Raw genomic sequence first — 16763 nt, 5'->3', positions numbered from 1 at the left:
GTCAAGTGCCCATGTGGTTCTGAGACCTATAGTTCAGTTTGAGCTCTGGCTCTTTGCTTGTTAGCTTTGCAAAGCTGTGGTAAGGTCACAGCCCTGTAGCCCAGGCAGGTCTGGAGCTTACCGGATAGCCTAGGCTATTTTCGAATTCACGTCAGTCCTCTTGCCTCAGCCTCCTCCTGGGATGACAGGTGTGAGCCATCATATCTGGATTTATTAGTATCATTGTATAGCATTACTATATAAAGTTTTATCTACCCTTATAGTATTGTTATATAAGCTTTATATTAAAAAGTAAGACCTAGCCTTATGTATAGCAAGGCTTACTGCATGCCACTCACTGTCTTAAGTGCTTTCTCAGTGTGAACTGATGTAACAGTGGAACTGGGCTTGAACTCAAAGCCTGCACCTGTCAGTTGTCCGTCCATCCATCCCCCACCCGCTTCTCCTCTCTCGCCCTCCCCCACTGTAGCTGTGCCTTAAGCATCCTCCTGAAGGAAGGAAAAAGAGTCAGTGACTAGCACCATCAGCCACTGCCCGGAAGTGCCCTGTAAGAAACAGAAATCCAAGTCCGTCCCATTCCCAGGCAACCTGGCCTAGAGTAGGCATTGAGGCTAAGGCCAGACCAGTGAGATTTGGGGTGGGCAGGCAGGGAGCTTGGTAGGGTGGGTGGGCAGGGGGTTTGGCGAGCTCATGACTTCTCTGCTTCTTTAGGGCTGTGGAGTAGCATCTTTTCGCTGAACCTGCTTGATGCCTGGAATTTGTCGCATACCTCAGAGGAGTTTTTCCAAAAGTGGATAAGGCACAGACTGTATGACATCGGTGGGTGTTACCCTGGCTCCCCCTTTTTGGTAATGGATTATATTGGGTATAGATCATGAACTAAGGACTGGTTGTCTGTTGCTGTTTCTACATCATCCCTATGGTCCAGACTTGGGAAAGCAGTGGGGCTGGAGCATTTTTCCTCACTGATGGCCGGACAGGGGGTCGGGGGGTGGGGAGGAGAGTGGTTATAGGTGATACCTGTGTCCACCTGCCCACCCTCCCAAGACCCAGAAAGACACCTCTCATATCCAGAGAGCTGATGAGCCTAGGAAATCTGTGAGCACAGGGCAAAACCAAACTTCTGGACTCAGCATCCTCGCTGGGGCCTTCCTTTCTCCCCACCCTTGTCTCGCACCTAAGTCCTCGTGGGTTCAGAGGCAGGGCTTGGGCAGAGAAGGCATGGACTGCATTTAAAGGGGCTCATTCTCAGGGGTTAAGCAGCCGGGTGCTCCCCCAATTGTTGGAACCTGTCCTCCATCCCTTTCCCCTACAGAGGATGATCCACTCCTGCCTGAAATCCCTAAATGTGATAACAATCCCTTGGAGACCACAGTAGTGATCCCAGCATCATGGCTGTCCAACACATTCCGAGAAATAATCACAAAGAGGCCCTTCGTGTCTGAGTTTCACAACTACCTGTACGGGATGCAGCTGCACACAAACTACTTGCAGAACAGACAGTTCTCTATGTGGAAAGGTAACTCCCAACCAACCTGGGTGCTCCTCCAGGGCTGGCTCTTTTGGGAGGAAGGAGAAGTAGGTATTGAAGCTGCCATAGAGAATGGGTAGAACACAGCTGGCTGGGGGGTGGCGGCTAGTCCACTTGCGGCTGAGGGCTTGAACGAATACGGCGCTGCCAGCAGGGGGCAATGCAGGCATTGATTAACTGACTGCAACTGCAGAATCTTGGCCACAGTCCCAGCTGCAGAAGTGGTCCCCCGTTATACAAACAGAGAGATGTGGGCTCTCTTGGCAATATCTTTTGGGGGCACCTTTCACTGTGACTGGTGCCCCCACTGCAGCTGAACAAGTATAACCCAGCTCAGTCTCACAGCCTCAGGCCGTAAACCACACTCTTATAGCTTGCTTCTGTATGCCCCTCCATGGTAAGGCCTGAGGGGCTAGGTTTAGCATTCTTCCTGCGCTACCACACCGAGATCTTCTTTGATGTTTTATTTGGCCACAGCCTGCAATGTCCTTCAGACTGGACTATTATTCTTGCCCTTGCAACCTGGAACAAAATGGCCTGATGGCTCTGGGTTCATGGGTATCCCTAGTTTATAAGATGGCCTTAAGCTCCTTCTACACAAGCTCTACGGATGGGTCACAGTGGGTTTGTGTGCATAATCCATGGAAGACTTCCTAAAGCCTCAAGAGTGTGCTCCTATACACTGGCCCATTCAGAGAAGTAGAAATCAGTGAACTAAAGAGAATGAGGGAAGCTAGAGGCCCAGGTGGAAGAAAGAAAGCTCCAGGCAGGGAGGGCACTCTGTCTATATCAGTGCCACCACCCCACCCATAGCTGGCATCAGGGCACCAGGTAGGATGGTAACTACCAGGTTGACTTTCAGACACAGTACTGGACACCTTCCCAAACCAGCTGACACAGTTTACGAAACACTTGAACCTACTGGACACTGCCTTCTTCGTCAACTCCAGCTACGCACCCCTCCTTAGACCAGAGAGAAAAATTGACCTCATCATCCACCTCAATTACTGCGCAGGATCCCAGACTAAGGCAAGTATAGCAGAAAGAGCCCCAGCTGCTTCTGGGCTGTCACAGCCAGTGCCACCGCCTGAAGGGCCTGAGCAGCATGACCTGGGAGGGAGCACCTGGGAGGGAATACCGAGGAGGGAGTACCGAGGAGGGAGCACCTAGGAGGGAGCACCTTGGAGGGAGCACCTGGGAGGGAAAACGTGAGTGCTCTGCTAGCACATTCTTGAGATGGAATGAGAGGAGTTTAAGTGGTGCGGGGCCAGGGGACCAAACCTCACTGGCAACTGGCTGGCTCTCACATGCTGGGACTTGGGGTTTGCACGAACTCAATGAATAGAAATTTTATTATTGCTTTATGCATCTGGTGCATTTGGCCATTTTTTTTTTCAGCTGAAAAAGAGCTTGATGAGCTTGTAATATCTTATTTTCAAAATAATTCCAGGGACCATATAATCACAGGGCCTTCAAATATTCACAGAAGTGACCAATGATGGTGGTGGTGGTGTTTTATTTTTTTTAATTATTATTTTTTTTATTATTATATTTATCTTTAAGGGATAAGCCTGATTTTTTTGTTTGTTTGTTTTTTGTTTGCTTGCTTTGGATTTTTTGTTGTTGTTGTTGTTGTTGACTTTGATACAATCCCATCCTGAAGCCAAGAGAAGAAAGGAATTATAGACAGCCGGCTAGAATGAAGGCAACGATCATGATCTACGTTTGTAAATAAACAGCAGTATGCTTCCCTACCCAGGATCTCACCTGGTCCTGGACTCACTTCTTTGTGGTAGATGGCACAGCTGCCTGTTTCCCTAGGTCACAGAGGAGGAAACCAAGGTTAAGTAGGCAGCTGGAGGTGCGTGCAAGTTAGACAGCTACGGCACTTGAGGCTCTTTTTTTGACTTTGAAGGCACTTTTTCAAGGTCCAGCCCTTGGAGACTGCCCCTCAGGACTCCAGGCTACCAGGCCCCAGGATCATCTGTTAATCTCACAGAGTTGCCACTCCTGTGCCCCAGGGTCTGTGTCTGGGAGAAGCAGCAGCAGCAGCAGCAGTGGTTCTGTGTTTTCATTTCAGAGAAAGAGCTCTCCGCTGGATGGGTACCAGCCTGCAGCCTGGGCCTTTTGTCCTGGCCTGGCTTTACACCACACCACACCACACATTGGCAAAGCAAGTTGGGACCAGTATTAGCTAGGAAAGTCAGGGAAACAGGCCCAGGAAGTCTGTGTGGCTTACCCATCCCCAGGCCTCCCGTGTTTACAGTGTCCTCCCTTCTGTTACAGCCCCTAAAGCAAACTTGTGAGTACTGCATCTCGCAGAGCATCCCTTTCCCCAGCTACTCCATCCAGGAGGATGACAAAAGTCTCAAGGAGTGCTACCTGATGGAGAACCCCCAGGAGCCCGACACCCCCATCGTGGTTTTCTTCCCACTCATCAGCGACACCTTCCAGAAGTTCAAGGCTCCAGGTAAGCTCCCTGGATGTGGTGTTTCCAGCCTCCACTGGACACAGATGAAAGCTCTAGTCTGAGCCCGAACACTTCCCGTATCACTTCCCACGAACCAGCAACGTGGTCTCTGCCCTGTGAGTCATTTGACTGTGTATTGAGAACCTGCTTTGTGGAATCCTGAAATGGATAAGCTGTGCCCTGCTGCCCTGAGGAGCTTAAGGGGGTGTGTGTGCCCGTGTGGGTATGTAGCTGTGTGTACAAACAAGTCCTTACAACCTACCATAACAAGGGTCTATAGCAAATTCTCCGCCCCCCCCCCCAAGGTGTCGAGCGAAGTCCTGAGGAATTAGAACTGGGCCAGCTGAACATCTATGGCGACAAATCTCCCTACGCCACCAAGGAGCTGACATACCCAGAGGCTGCCTTCGACAAGCTGGCAAAGCTCACCGAGTACAACATCCTGAACAACAAAGACAAACTCCTGCAGGCCCTGAGGCTGGCAGTGGAGAGGAAGCGCATGAGGAGTCAGTGTCCCTCCTAGGCCTGGGGGAACCGTACCCACCCTGTATCCACTTCTGTTGTCAGAAGCATCACCCATCAAAGCTGACCTCACACACAGCTCGCTGGCCAGGGGCTCAGGCAGCTGGGCCTGGGCTCTCTAGCAAAACATTACAAATGAACCAAGGAGAGAGAGAGAGAGAGAGAGAGAGAGAGAGAGAGAGAGAGAGAGAGAGAGAAGAGAAGTAGGAAGGAGTCTGTTGTGTTTCATACACCTGGAGTTTCTCTCCACTTTCCAGAAGGGAAAGTACCACAGTCACAGGTTCCCACACAGTCTCAAGCATAGAATGTGAATGAATGTGTGGCCACCTCGAGTGGCTAGTTCCCAAGAGACCTCACCCTTAGAGATGGTGGCAGAACTCCCCTAAGCCTCCCCCTCCACTCCTCGCCCTCTTATGACCAGCCCAGAGAAATGCCCAGGAGACCGAGAGCTGCCCCAAGTTCCTCTGGAAAATACTTTGTAAAATTTAAGGTAACGGCATCCTTGGAATTTTTGTTGTCAATAGGATTTTGTGATTTATTTTATTTTATTTTTTTACTATGATGAAGAAAGTATTAGTAGAAAACCAGGTCTCTGCCACAACAAAGCCAAACAGGTGACAACCCATGTGGCTGGTGCCTCTTTAGCTACCAGAGCCCTGGGCTCTGAATAGGAGCCTGATCAGAACCAGGTCTAAGCACCCAGGTCCAATGAAAGCAGGTGCTGCCAACAATGTAACAGAAACTCACAGGATGCCACCCACAGAGGCCCGGGCAGGCTGTGGGTAAGTGGCGCTGGGTACATGAATCTGTCCAGTGCTGCCAGTGCTCTCGGGCATCTCTCTGGCTTCCAGATGAGATTATTTATTTTTAAGTATGATTCGTCTTATTTATCTTGGAAACACCACGGCCGGTTTATCTAAGTTCTGAACAAGGTTAGAAAGGATGGCCTTAGAATGGCGAGTTGGGACTCTGAGAAAGGAGGAGAATCTCTGGGGGAGGCCCTGAACACAGAGACCCCCCAGACTCCAGGCTTCACTAAAGGATAAAATGGGAACCCCTGAGGTGATCAGGTGAAGGTTAGAGAGCAGCCACGTACATGGCCTGAGGGGAGCCCAGCATGCCTGGAGGACAAGACGCTCTTCCTGAGCCACAAGATCCCTCTACAGTCCTTGGTTGTTGAGAGATGAATGGCACCCAACATTTTCGTTTGTCTGTTTTAGACGGGCTCCCTCTCCCCTCGTTGCTTTTCAGAGTATGACTGGGGCTGGTTATAAACCTAGATCCAGCCACACTGACAGGAACCTGTACTGTGAAGAGATTGGTACCTCCTCTCCAGTCTTACCTACCCCCCACCCCCCGGCCCGGTGACTCCTATGTGGGAAGAATGGATTTACCATATTCTCCCATCGCCTTGGGAGCCTGAGTCCACAGACTCCTTTGAGCCATTGATAAGCTGGGCTTCTGGGCCTGCAAAGGGGTCCCTACCCCAGTGATGTTGATGTGAGTTGGATGTCCGTCACCTCCTCTAGGCCTCCTCTGGAGTAGCAGGCTGTCATTGCTTCTCCTTCCCCCATGCAGAGAACAGGCTCTGAATTGTCAGAGTGAGCCAGGATAGGACCTGCATTTTGCAAAGTGAAGGCAGCCATGCCTTGGACTCGCTGTAGCATGGTTAAGTCTGTAAGATCCCTGTACCATTGGAACATAGAATAAAGTGGCCAGGCGGGTGAATGTTGGCTCGTCTGTTTTCATTATCTGATGCTCCAGAGCACTCCCAACCCTTGCCCCTGCCTTCAACCCCACAATTCAGTCCTCTGCTCTTTCTTTTCTCTAGCAGCTACTGGGGATAGAGGAGGCCTGGTCCACACAAGCCTCTCCGGGCCACTTCCAGAGGGTGTCCTTGGCAGGAAGAACTGAAAGGCTGCCTCAGCAGTGAGCATGTGCTTTGTGTACAGCAGGCTGGAAACCATTTGCTTCCCAGGAACTTAGATTTTGGGTGTGTCAGCAGTTGAGACAGAGTCACAGGCCCATACTGTCACTCTCAGAATTCTGAGACATTTCCCCCTAAGCCTTAGGAGGATTGGTTAAGGTCAAACTGGGATTCCTAGTTTCAACACAGAAAGAATTTCAGGATGACCTGGAATTGTGAAGCACAGTTGGCATCTTGGTTAAGAAGATTTTAATATAGGCTTAAATAGGAGGGTAAGAGAGAAAAGTTCAGGGGATGGGAGTGGGGGGGGGGGTACACCTGCCAGGTGTGGTGGCCCATGGCTTTAATCCCAGCAAAAGCAGGTGAATCATTGTGAGTTCAAGGCCAGCCTGGTCTACAAAGCGAGTCCTGGACAGCCAAGGCTACACTGAGAAATCTTGTCTCCAAAAAACAAAAACCAACACTACCAACAACAACAACAAAATTATAATCTGATAAGGTAAAACCAGAAACCAAGGCCAGCAAGATGGCTCAACAGGTAAAGTTAGGTAAAACAAAGACAGAGCTAATTCATACAAGCCTGGCCTCCTGAGTCCAGCCCCCAGATCCCACATGAAGATATGGAGGTGTGCACTGTGGCACAGGCGCACAGATACACGAATTCACTCACATATTCACACACTCACATGCATGTACGCTGATGTGTTTCCTCCTCCTCCTTCCTCCTTCCTCCTCCTCCTCTTCCTCTTTCTTTAAAGAAAGAAAACAAGACTCAGAAGCCGTTAGGATTGAGCAAGGAGCTGAGTAAATGGGATTTCTGGTGAGATTCCTAGAAAATCACAGGTGTGTGACTGAGAAGGGAGAAAGGCCCTTAAAACTTGTTAACTGTGTTGGAATTCTTTTTTTTTTTTTTTTTTTTTTTTGAGACAGAGTTTCTCTGTGTAGCCTTGGCTGCCCTGGACTCACTTTGTAGACCAGGTTGGCCTCGAACTCACAGCGATCCACTGCCTCTGCCTCCTGAGTGCTGAAATTAAAGGTGTGCACCACTACACCCAGCTTTTTTTTTTTCTTTTCTTTTCTTTTTCCTTTTTTTTTTCTTTTTTTTTTTAAAGATTTATTTATTATTTATACAGCATTCTGCCTGCACGTGTGCCAGGAGGCCAGAAGAGGGCACTAGATCTCATTATAGATGGTTGTGAGCCACCATGTGGTTGTTGAGTATTGAACTCAGGACCTTTAGAAGAACAAACAGTACTCTTACCCTCTGAGCTATTTCCCTGGCCCCTGTGTTGGAATTCTTTTCTTTTCTGATTAGAGGCTTCAACTTGATGCTTGGGTGGAGGTTCTCTCTCTTTCTCATGTCTCCAAGTTTTCCCTCTCTTTCTGTCCTACCTCAGTTGGGGGTAAACCATGGAAAAGCTGGCTAAGCTAAGTGCCCACAGCCTTCCTGTGCCCTATGGTGCCTGACTGCTGTCAGTGTTCCCCTCTGAACTCCTCACTACCCACCGCTTCCTTGCCAACAAGGTCAACTTGCAATGAACTGGGACATGTTACTATTGCGGGTGGGTTCTGAGACACAAGAAGGGGCCAACCAGGGACTAAACTTCAAGGACCCCCCACTCCCACCCCTACCCCGTGGGAGGTCTGCATGGAAACTGATCCTTACAGCCTCTGTACACAAAGCTACAGCAGGTGCAGAAAAGCAGGAGCTAAGAGGCCAGGCTGATAGCTTTCCTCCTGGTCTCTACCCAGGAAGGTGGAGCCGCTCCTCAGCCACTCCTCCCTCTCTCCCAGCTGCCTGTATCCTATGAGGTCCTGTACCTCTGACTTTCCCTGCCTCCCACTCATGCTGTTAGCAGGCTCGCTTTCAACAACTCGGCACCCTAGTGCCGGCTAAGGCAGTTGCAAGTCTGCATCTACTAGCGTGGTGTTTAACCATATGACCTAAAGAAGTAAAGTTAAGCCACTCAAACAATGCTGAAATTCTTTGTCAGAGATCTAGGCCTCTCTCAGCTTTATCTGCCATCTCCTCAAGTTTGCCTTCTGTCCAATCATCACCATCTGAGCTCCACCTATCATGCCTATATTCTTGGCAGCAGGGAAGATAAAGAGGTCTTTGGACTTTTGGACTATGAAGTTACCATATCAGGCATAGGCTGTCTGCGTATGAACTATTTTCTTTGTAAGGGAACTAAACTTTTATCTAAAGAGCAAGAAGTACCAGCTGTTCCAGCTGTTCTGGTTTTCTAGACAGTCTCTAACTTTGTAGCCTATAGCCTAGCCTGGGACTTACAGTGTAACCTAACTTAAGCCCACAGCAGCTCTTCTGCCTCAGGCTCCCAAGTACTGAGATTTTAGGCTTGTGCCACCACACCCAGCTTTTTCCAGCTCTCTATGGCCCTGAAAATAAGGACCTAGAACAGCCTTCTCGTGATTAGTGTCAGAGTCTGTTGGATCAAGAATCAGGAAGGCAGATCAAGGGCAGCTCTTCTCCATTCGTATGTGAGACCCTAACTAGTATCTTGTCCAGCTCTGGGGAACACAGCGGCTTACATATGAAAAGAGGACAAAAGAACCCATTTCAAGATGGCTCCTTGGGCATGTGAGATAGCTCAGTGGGTAACAAGCTTGTCACACAAGCCTGACCACCTGGATTCAATCCCCAGAACTCACATAAAGGTGAAAAGAGAGAGCTGACTCTATAGAGTTAGCCTATGACCACACACATGCTATGGCAGCCATGCACCTATGTGCATACATAACACACACACACACACACACACACACACACACACACACACACTATTGATTAATTAATCTGGGTCCTTTCTTTGAAATTACACTATGGTAACAGCATTTCTCCCTTCCATTTCTATCCAAACCCTCCCATGTACCCCTCCTTGGTCTCTTTCAAATTCATGGCCTCATTTTTCATTTCTTTTTAAAATGATGGTTCCATCCACTTCCCTGAAGCCTGGGCTGGGAAGTCCAGGAAGGTTGGGTGAGCTCACTGGGCTGTCAATCAAAGCACCTTCCTCTTGTCTTCCCAGCGTGGCCTGTCTCCTGGGTGAGATTTAAATGGTGGCAGCAGCTGGCCTGTATGACTACGGCTAGAAGGCACAGAGCTGTGCTTCACAGACATCTATTGGGGGAAGTGGTCACAAGCCAGACCAAATTCAAGGGGACAAAGAACTCAACTCCATATAGGAGGCACGTCAAAAACCATGTGGCATGCCGACCAGTGGTGGCCCACACCTGTAATCATAGTACTTGGGAGGCAGAGGCAGGTGGATCTCTGTGAGTTCGAGACCAGCCTGGTCTACAAAGCAAGTTCCAGGGCAGCCAGGACTGTTACACAGAGATGTCTGTCTCAAAAAACAAAAACAAAACAACAAAAACCATGTGGCAATGTTTTAAATCCTAGCCTATCACACTTAAATGCAATCTTTGTTCTCATCTGCTAAGTAGGCTTCGTGTTCCAGGTTCTACTGCAGCATGGGTCCTTCCTAGCAACAAGCTGTTAGCTAGCAATCACATGCTCGTCTTTGAAAAGTGGTGACTCAAAACAGGTATGGTGGCACATGCCTTTAATCCCAGCACTCGGGAGGCAGAGGCAGGTGGATCACTGTGAGTTCGAGGCCAGCCTGGTCTACAAGGCAAGTCCAGGACAGCTAAGGCTACACAGAGAAACCCTGTCTTGAAAAAGAAAAAGAAAAAGAAAGAAAGAAAAAAAAAGTGGTGGCTCAGCCAGGATTGGTGGCACATACCTTTAATCCCAGCACTTAGGAGGCAGAGGCAGGGGGATCTCTATGAGTTCGAGACCAGCCTGATTTCTACAAAGCAAGTCCAGGACAGCAAAGCTCCACAGAGAAATCTTGTCTTGAAAAAAAACAAACAAACGAAATGAAACAAAAAAGTGGTGACTCTACTGAAGTCACAGGGACGCGCTCTAAGGTCTCTGCACAGAGTATGAAGGGGCCTGCTTCCGATGGCTCTTTGCTTTGCTGTCCCCTGTACAGTTCTTGGCCTCGGGGTTCAAAATGAGCCTGAGAACTCCAGCAGCACTTCATTATTCCACACCATGAAAGAAAGAAGAATAAACCAAACAAACAAAAATCAAGAGCTGGTGGGCATGTGGGTGCACACCTTTAATCCCAGCACCTGGGAAGCAGCAGCAACCAGATGTCTGAGTTCGAGGTCAGACTGGTCTACAGAGTGAGTTCCAGAACAGCCAGGATGACACTGGGAAACCCTTGTCTCCAAAACAAAACAGAACAACAACAACAAAAAATCAAGTTTTCTTCCTGTTAAGAAGACTTCCTGGAAGCCTTTGGCTTGAATAACTCAGACCAGAACTTAGCCTGCAGGGAGCCTGGAAAATACAGTTCTTACCTGGATGGTAACGTGACAAGCACAAAGCCAGAGTCATCTTGCAAATGAAGTCTTCCCCGAGGCTCCTATTAGACATCCCCGCCTCCATGCCCTACGAGCTACATTTCAGGTGACCTCAGCGACATGGAAAAGGAGAACAGAGTGTGAGAGTGATGGGGTTTTCTTTACAGGCTGAAGAAGCCCCGTCTCCTCCCAAGCCATTCTGCAGTGTTAAGGTTCTGGGCTTGCTCAGCGTCTACAGGCAGCCACCGAGCATGGCCTGAGACAAACCTGTGACCAAAGAGTGAGGGCAAAACCCTTCCACATGAAAAAGGTGTCACGTGCTTTTAGTCTCAGCACTTGGGAGGCAGAGGTATGCAGATCTCTGTGAGTTCAAGGCCAGCCTGGTCTCAGCGTGAGTTCTAGGACAGCCAGAGCTACATAGAGAAACCCTGTCTCAGAGAACCACCACCATCACCACACCACCATCATCATTGTAACTATAGAACCTAGCCAGACTTTGGCAAATATTACATTATCTCTCATATGCAGAATTTAGATTTAAAAAGAAATAGGAAGGTAGAATAAGCACTATTTAGGTTAGAGGAAAGAGTCCAGTTGAAAAGAGAGGAGGGACAAAAGGGCAGTGACAGGATGAACGTGATCTGGGTATATGACATACAGTGTGAAGACCTCAGATGAGGGCCTGGAGACGTGACACAGTAAATAAAGAGCCTGTGCAAGCTCGAGGACCTGAGATTGGATCCTTAGCATCCACACAAAACCTAGATGCTTCAGTGCACAGCTGTAGCTTCAGTGTGAGGTTGGGGGTGCAGTGGCCAGGCAGCCTAGCTGAATCGGTGAGTTCCAGGCTCAGTGACAGGCCTTGTCTCAAAAGTAAATAAGATGCAAAGCAGTAGAGAAAGAAGACACTCAACACCAACCTCTGCCTGTACACGTGCCCGCACGTGTGTGCACATGCGTTAACATGAACACATGCACAAAATATAACAAAAGGCATAACTTTTCTTAATTCTTTATCGATCCGTTGTGAATTTCATATCATGGATCCCAATACAACTTATGTCCCTGTCCCTTCATATCCACCCTCCACCCTTGCAACCTTCCCCACAAAAGAAAATAACAAACAAACAAACAAACCCCCAGAATAAACCATCTCACTGTGGAAGCTGCGGTATATCACAGTGTCAGGCAGTATACCCTCTGTTCCACACATCTTTACTTGTAAATGTTCATTGCAACGAGTCATTGGTCTGGTTCAAGGCCTCTGGCTCCTGCTACACTGTCAGCACTGGATCCTCACCAGAACTCCTCTCAGGTATCCTGTTGTTGCCCTGTGTCATAGATCTCCATGACAGCGGCTTTGGATCTGCAAGACCAGCCCCTTCACACATGCTAGCAGTTCATAGACAGAGTAGATGTTCAAGTAGGCCAACTCAAAGCCCTGGATCTGGGCCTGGGAGGCAGCTAAGCTGGTCAGCCCATCAGCGCTCCTGTACCCACACCACCAGAGACAGCTCCCCAGCATTGCCCTAGCTATCTCACCCAAGGCCATAGCCAGCAAGGGGCAGGGCAAGTTCTCCCACTCTTGCTGTTGTATACCAGTACCCACGCCACCAAGGCCAGCTCTGCTGTGCTGCCCAGGTGAGGTGCACGGTCTGCTCTCCTGAGTGCTTCAGCCTCAAAGGATGGGACGAATCTCCCACTCTCATGACTTTTGGGCTAGCTCACTTGCCTGCTGCAGGTGTCAAGGGGCATGGGAGAGGAGGGCATCTCTCCCATGCCCACTCCACAACACGGCAGATGAGGAGCCAGCTCCCCCAGAAAGGCATAATCTTATACAATGATTATTATGCTAGTAAAACTGTATAATTATTTTTCAAGGAGTTATGTTTAAACTTCCATATAACAAAGAGAATTGTGAATCTTATTACCAGGCTGCTTTTTGCCAGGAATATATAGCACAGCACATTTCTGGACTTCTAATGACACTCCCTGGAGAACTGCAAGTCATAGGATTAACTTGCAAAAACAATTGGCATCAGATTAAAAAGTTGAGTGGAATTGGGACTGTTCAGTGGGAGGAAAGCAAAGCAAAGGAGTACCACAGTTTATAAATGGATGCACGCTGATAGAGAGGACTAGTCAACCCCCACTAAGTCAAGGGCTTAGCAAGAGCAGGAATGCAGCTGGGCAACTGCAGAAAGCAGAAGGCAGGAGGGAAGGGCAGGCACCACAGCATGGGGGTGGGGTGGGGTGGGGGATGGGGTGAGGGGTGGGGTGGGGGTGGGGGATGTAGTGGGGGGGGGGGTAGGGTGATAGGGGTAAGGGAGTGTGTGTGTTGGGGTGGGGGTGGAGGCCTGCAGGACTTCCATTCCTTTTTGAGGGACTAAAAACAACTCATTTGTGTTTCTTCCTCACTTTCTTTCTTTCCCTGCTTGTAAAACAAGCATGTGATTGTTCTGTAAATTTTGAAAAATTCTAAAGCCCATAAAGAGAAAACTAAGGTTATCTTTTCCCACTACACTCTGGGGGCATTAGAATTTAAGGGTTCGTCATGTCTATCTTTTTCTTGGGTACCTTAAATTTTTTGAACAAAAATATAAACTTAAAAAAAAAAGCTGCAGTTTTTAAAAACACTATAGAGGGTTGAGAGATGGCTCAGCAGTTAAGAGCACTGGTCATTCTTCCAGAGGACCCAGGTTCAATTCCCAGCACCAACACCCACAGGGTGGCTCACAACCATCCATAGCTCCTGTTCTAGGGGTCGGATACCCTCTTCTGGCCTCTTTGGGCACCAGGCACACATGCGATGTACACACAAACATAAGACAAAAACACCCATACATACACAATTAATTTAATTTTAAGAAAAACCTTCTCCCAAAAAACAAAAACAAAACAAACTGCAACACAACATCATAAAACACAAAATTCGCCATCGTGGCCATTTCTAAGCACACAGCCCAGCAAGCGTAAGTGTTTCGCATTGTTGTGCAACAGCTCTCTGTACTTTTCCAACTAGCAAAATGGAAACTCTACACCCATTGAACAACTCCCTGTTTCCTCCTCCCCGAAACGTCTGGTAACCACTACTCTGACTCTACTTCCTGTTTCTATGAACTTGACTACTTTAGAAAGCCCACGAAAGTGGCATCCTACTGTAGTCACCTCTCTGTAGCTGGCTTCTTCGGCACAGATTATCTTCAAAGATTCAGCCATGCTACATCATGTGGCAGGATTTCCTTCCTTTGTAAAGCTAAATAACAACAACCACCACATTGTGCTCAGCAATCACGCATAGATGAACATTCAAGTTGGTTTGGCCTCCTGGCAAATGTAAGTGATGCTCCCGTAACCAATGGCATGCAAATGTCTTTTTGAGACCCTGCCTTACAGTATTTTGGATATGTTTATATTATATTAATTATAGAACATATTATAAGTAAATATATATATACTAAACAGCTGGATCACATAGTAATTCTACTCATATTTTTCTGAGGAACTACCATTCTCTCTTCTATAATAATTGTGTGTGCATTCAGTTCCTTAACCCATGTTTTCACGTTAAAAATCTTTTTTTATGTGTATGGGTGCTTGGCTGTGTGTATTTCTGTAAACCACATACATGCAGTGCCCTCTGAGGCCAGAAGAGGCTGTCAAATCCCCAAGAACTGGAGTTACAGATGGTTGTGAGCCACCATGTGAGGGCTAGGAATCAAACCAGGATCCTCTGCAAAAGCAGTCAGTGTTCTTAACCACGGAGCCATCTTTCACAGAGTCTCATATAGCCCAGGGTGGTCATGGTAGCTAAAAGAATGACCTTTACTTGCCAAGGGCTGAGTATTGGTTTGCCCCGCTGTGCCCGATTTTAGGTGGTGCTGGGGGATGAACTCAGAGCTTCATACACGCTGGGCAAGCATTCTACTCACTGAGCTACAATCCTAATCCAAAATACTTTGATTTTTCTCAGGTCATTAATATTCTTCTTATAGGACATGAAGTTCAGTGACTGCATAGGAATCCACCATTTGTTTAAACTCTGTGGGGAGACAGCTAGGAGCAGCTTTTCAGTATTATACATAAGCATACTTTCACATATACTTTTTTAAAAATATATTTATTTATTTATTATTATGAATACAGTGCTTTGTCTGCATGTACACCTGCAGGTCAGAAGCGGACATTATATCACATTATAGATGGGTGTGAGCCACCATGTGGTTGCTGGGAATTGAACGCAGAACCTCTGGAAGGGCAGTCAGTGCTCTTAACCTCTGAGCCATCTCTCCAGCCCCACATAAACTTTTATACTCATTATTCCCCAGGGTAAATACCCTCAGGATAGTTTCTTCAACATGAAATTCCTGAGTCAAAAAAATATACATTTTTTAGCAACTCATAAGAAATGATTGAATCAACCGCATGTACTGAAAGTGCATGATTTGGTGGTCTAGAGAGATGGTGCAGTGGTGAAGAGAATTGGATGCTCTTGCAGAGTACCTGGGTTCAACTCCTAGTGCCCACCTGGTGGCTTATAACCATCTGTAACTTCAGTCTCTGGGGAATCTCACACATTCTGGCCTCCTCTGCACTGCATGCATACGGTGCACAGATATGCAAGCAGGCAAAACATCCAGACATGTAGAAAAAATATTTTTAAGGAAAGTACATAATTTCATTTTTTCTATGCATCCAAATGTGAACTCATAACAAAAATTAAGGTCATGAAGATCATCTTTCATCTCCAAAAGGTTGCGCGCGCTCTCTCTCTCTCTCTCTCTCTCTCTCTCTCTCTCTCTCTCTCTCTCTGTCCTGCTTATAAGCCTTCTTCTTCTACTTCTTCTGCTAGACCATATGGTAGGTGTGTTTATCTCTCCAAGAAATAAGCATTTCCCAAAGGGGTCATGTCATTCATATTCTCACAAGTAATATAACCAACAATTTCCATGGTCTTGATAACTTTGCACATTCTATCAGCTATGTTGTGATTTTTTTTGTGTGTGGTTTTAGTTTGCCTTTCCCTTGGGGCCAGTGATGTTAAGTCTTTTGTGATGTGTCTATTGAAACTTTTTTCCATTTTAAAAATAGATTGTTTCATTATTAAAATTTGTTTTTATTTTTAAATGTTTTTCCTTTTTAAATGTGTTTTGGTGTTTTGCCTTCCTGTATTTCTGTGTGCATGCCATGCCTACAGAGCCAGAAGAGGGCATCCGGTCCCCCCAGAACTGCTGGAAAAGTTGGTCGTGAATGGACACACAGGTGTTGATAATCGAATCTGGAAGAATAGCCAGTTCTTTTCATCACCAAGCCATCTCTCCACTCCCTCATTATTAAAGTTTAAAGGGTCTATGCATCCTGGATATAAGCCTTTGCCAGATGTTATTTATTAATATCTTCTGCAAGTCTGCACCTTACCTTTCCCATAGTTCCTTCATAGGTCAGACCTTTTTTTTTTAAGTTTTTTGAGGCAGGGTTGCCCTGGCTATCCTGGACTCACTTTTAGACCAGGCTGTCCTGGAACTCATAGCAATCCACCAGCCTCTGCCTCCAGAGTGCTGGGATTACAGGCGTGCGTCACCACACCTGGCCAGACATTTTTAAATTTGATGAAATCCAGTTTATCAACTAATTTTCTTTATGTGGTGTCCCTCTCGTGTTATCTAGGGAAAATTTCCCTACCTTACAACTGCACACGTTTTCTTTGAGAAGTTTTATAATTGTAAATCTTGTGTTTATCTCTAGAATTCATTTTGAGTTCATTTGAACATAGAGTAAGAGACCTGGATCAAAAGTCATGCTCCCATATACGGATATCCTATTGCTCTAGACCTATATGTGGGTCACGTTTGTTGTTGCTGTTGGTGGGGATGAAACTCAGAGCTTCATGCATGCTGAGGTTCTGCATTCTAGACTGT

The 16763-nt window shown here is 47.2% G+C and overlaps 1 protein-coding gene across 1 annotated transcript in view; it reads left to right on the top strand.

The window, feature by feature from the left end:
* Pla2g4e (phospholipase A2 group IVE) overlaps window positions 1-4714 on the top strand; it is a 31802-nt gene extending 27088 nt beyond the window's left edge. Inside the window, exons 15-19 of the mRNA XM_051144437.1 lie at window positions 712-819; window positions 1316-1519; window positions 2394-2560; window positions 3818-4001; window positions 4307-4714. Coding sequence (XP_051000394.1) covers window positions 712-819; window positions 1316-1519; window positions 2394-2560; window positions 3818-4001; window positions 4307-4524 — 881 coding nt within the window. The 3' untranslated portion in view covers window positions 4525-4714. The remainder of the gene's footprint in view (window positions 1-711; window positions 820-1315; window positions 1520-2393; window positions 2561-3817; window positions 4002-4306) is intronic.
* The last annotated feature ends 12049 nt before the right edge of the window (window positions 4715-16763 follow it).

The sequence above is a fragment of the Acomys russatus genome, chromosome 4 (genome assembly GCF_903995435.1).
Source record: "Acomys russatus chromosome 4, mAcoRus1.1, whole genome shotgun sequence".
In the NCBI taxonomy this organism is placed as follows: domain Eukaryota; kingdom Metazoa; phylum Chordata; class Mammalia; order Rodentia; family Muridae; genus Acomys; species Acomys russatus.
This window is presented reverse-complemented; position numbering and strand designations above follow the sequence as displayed.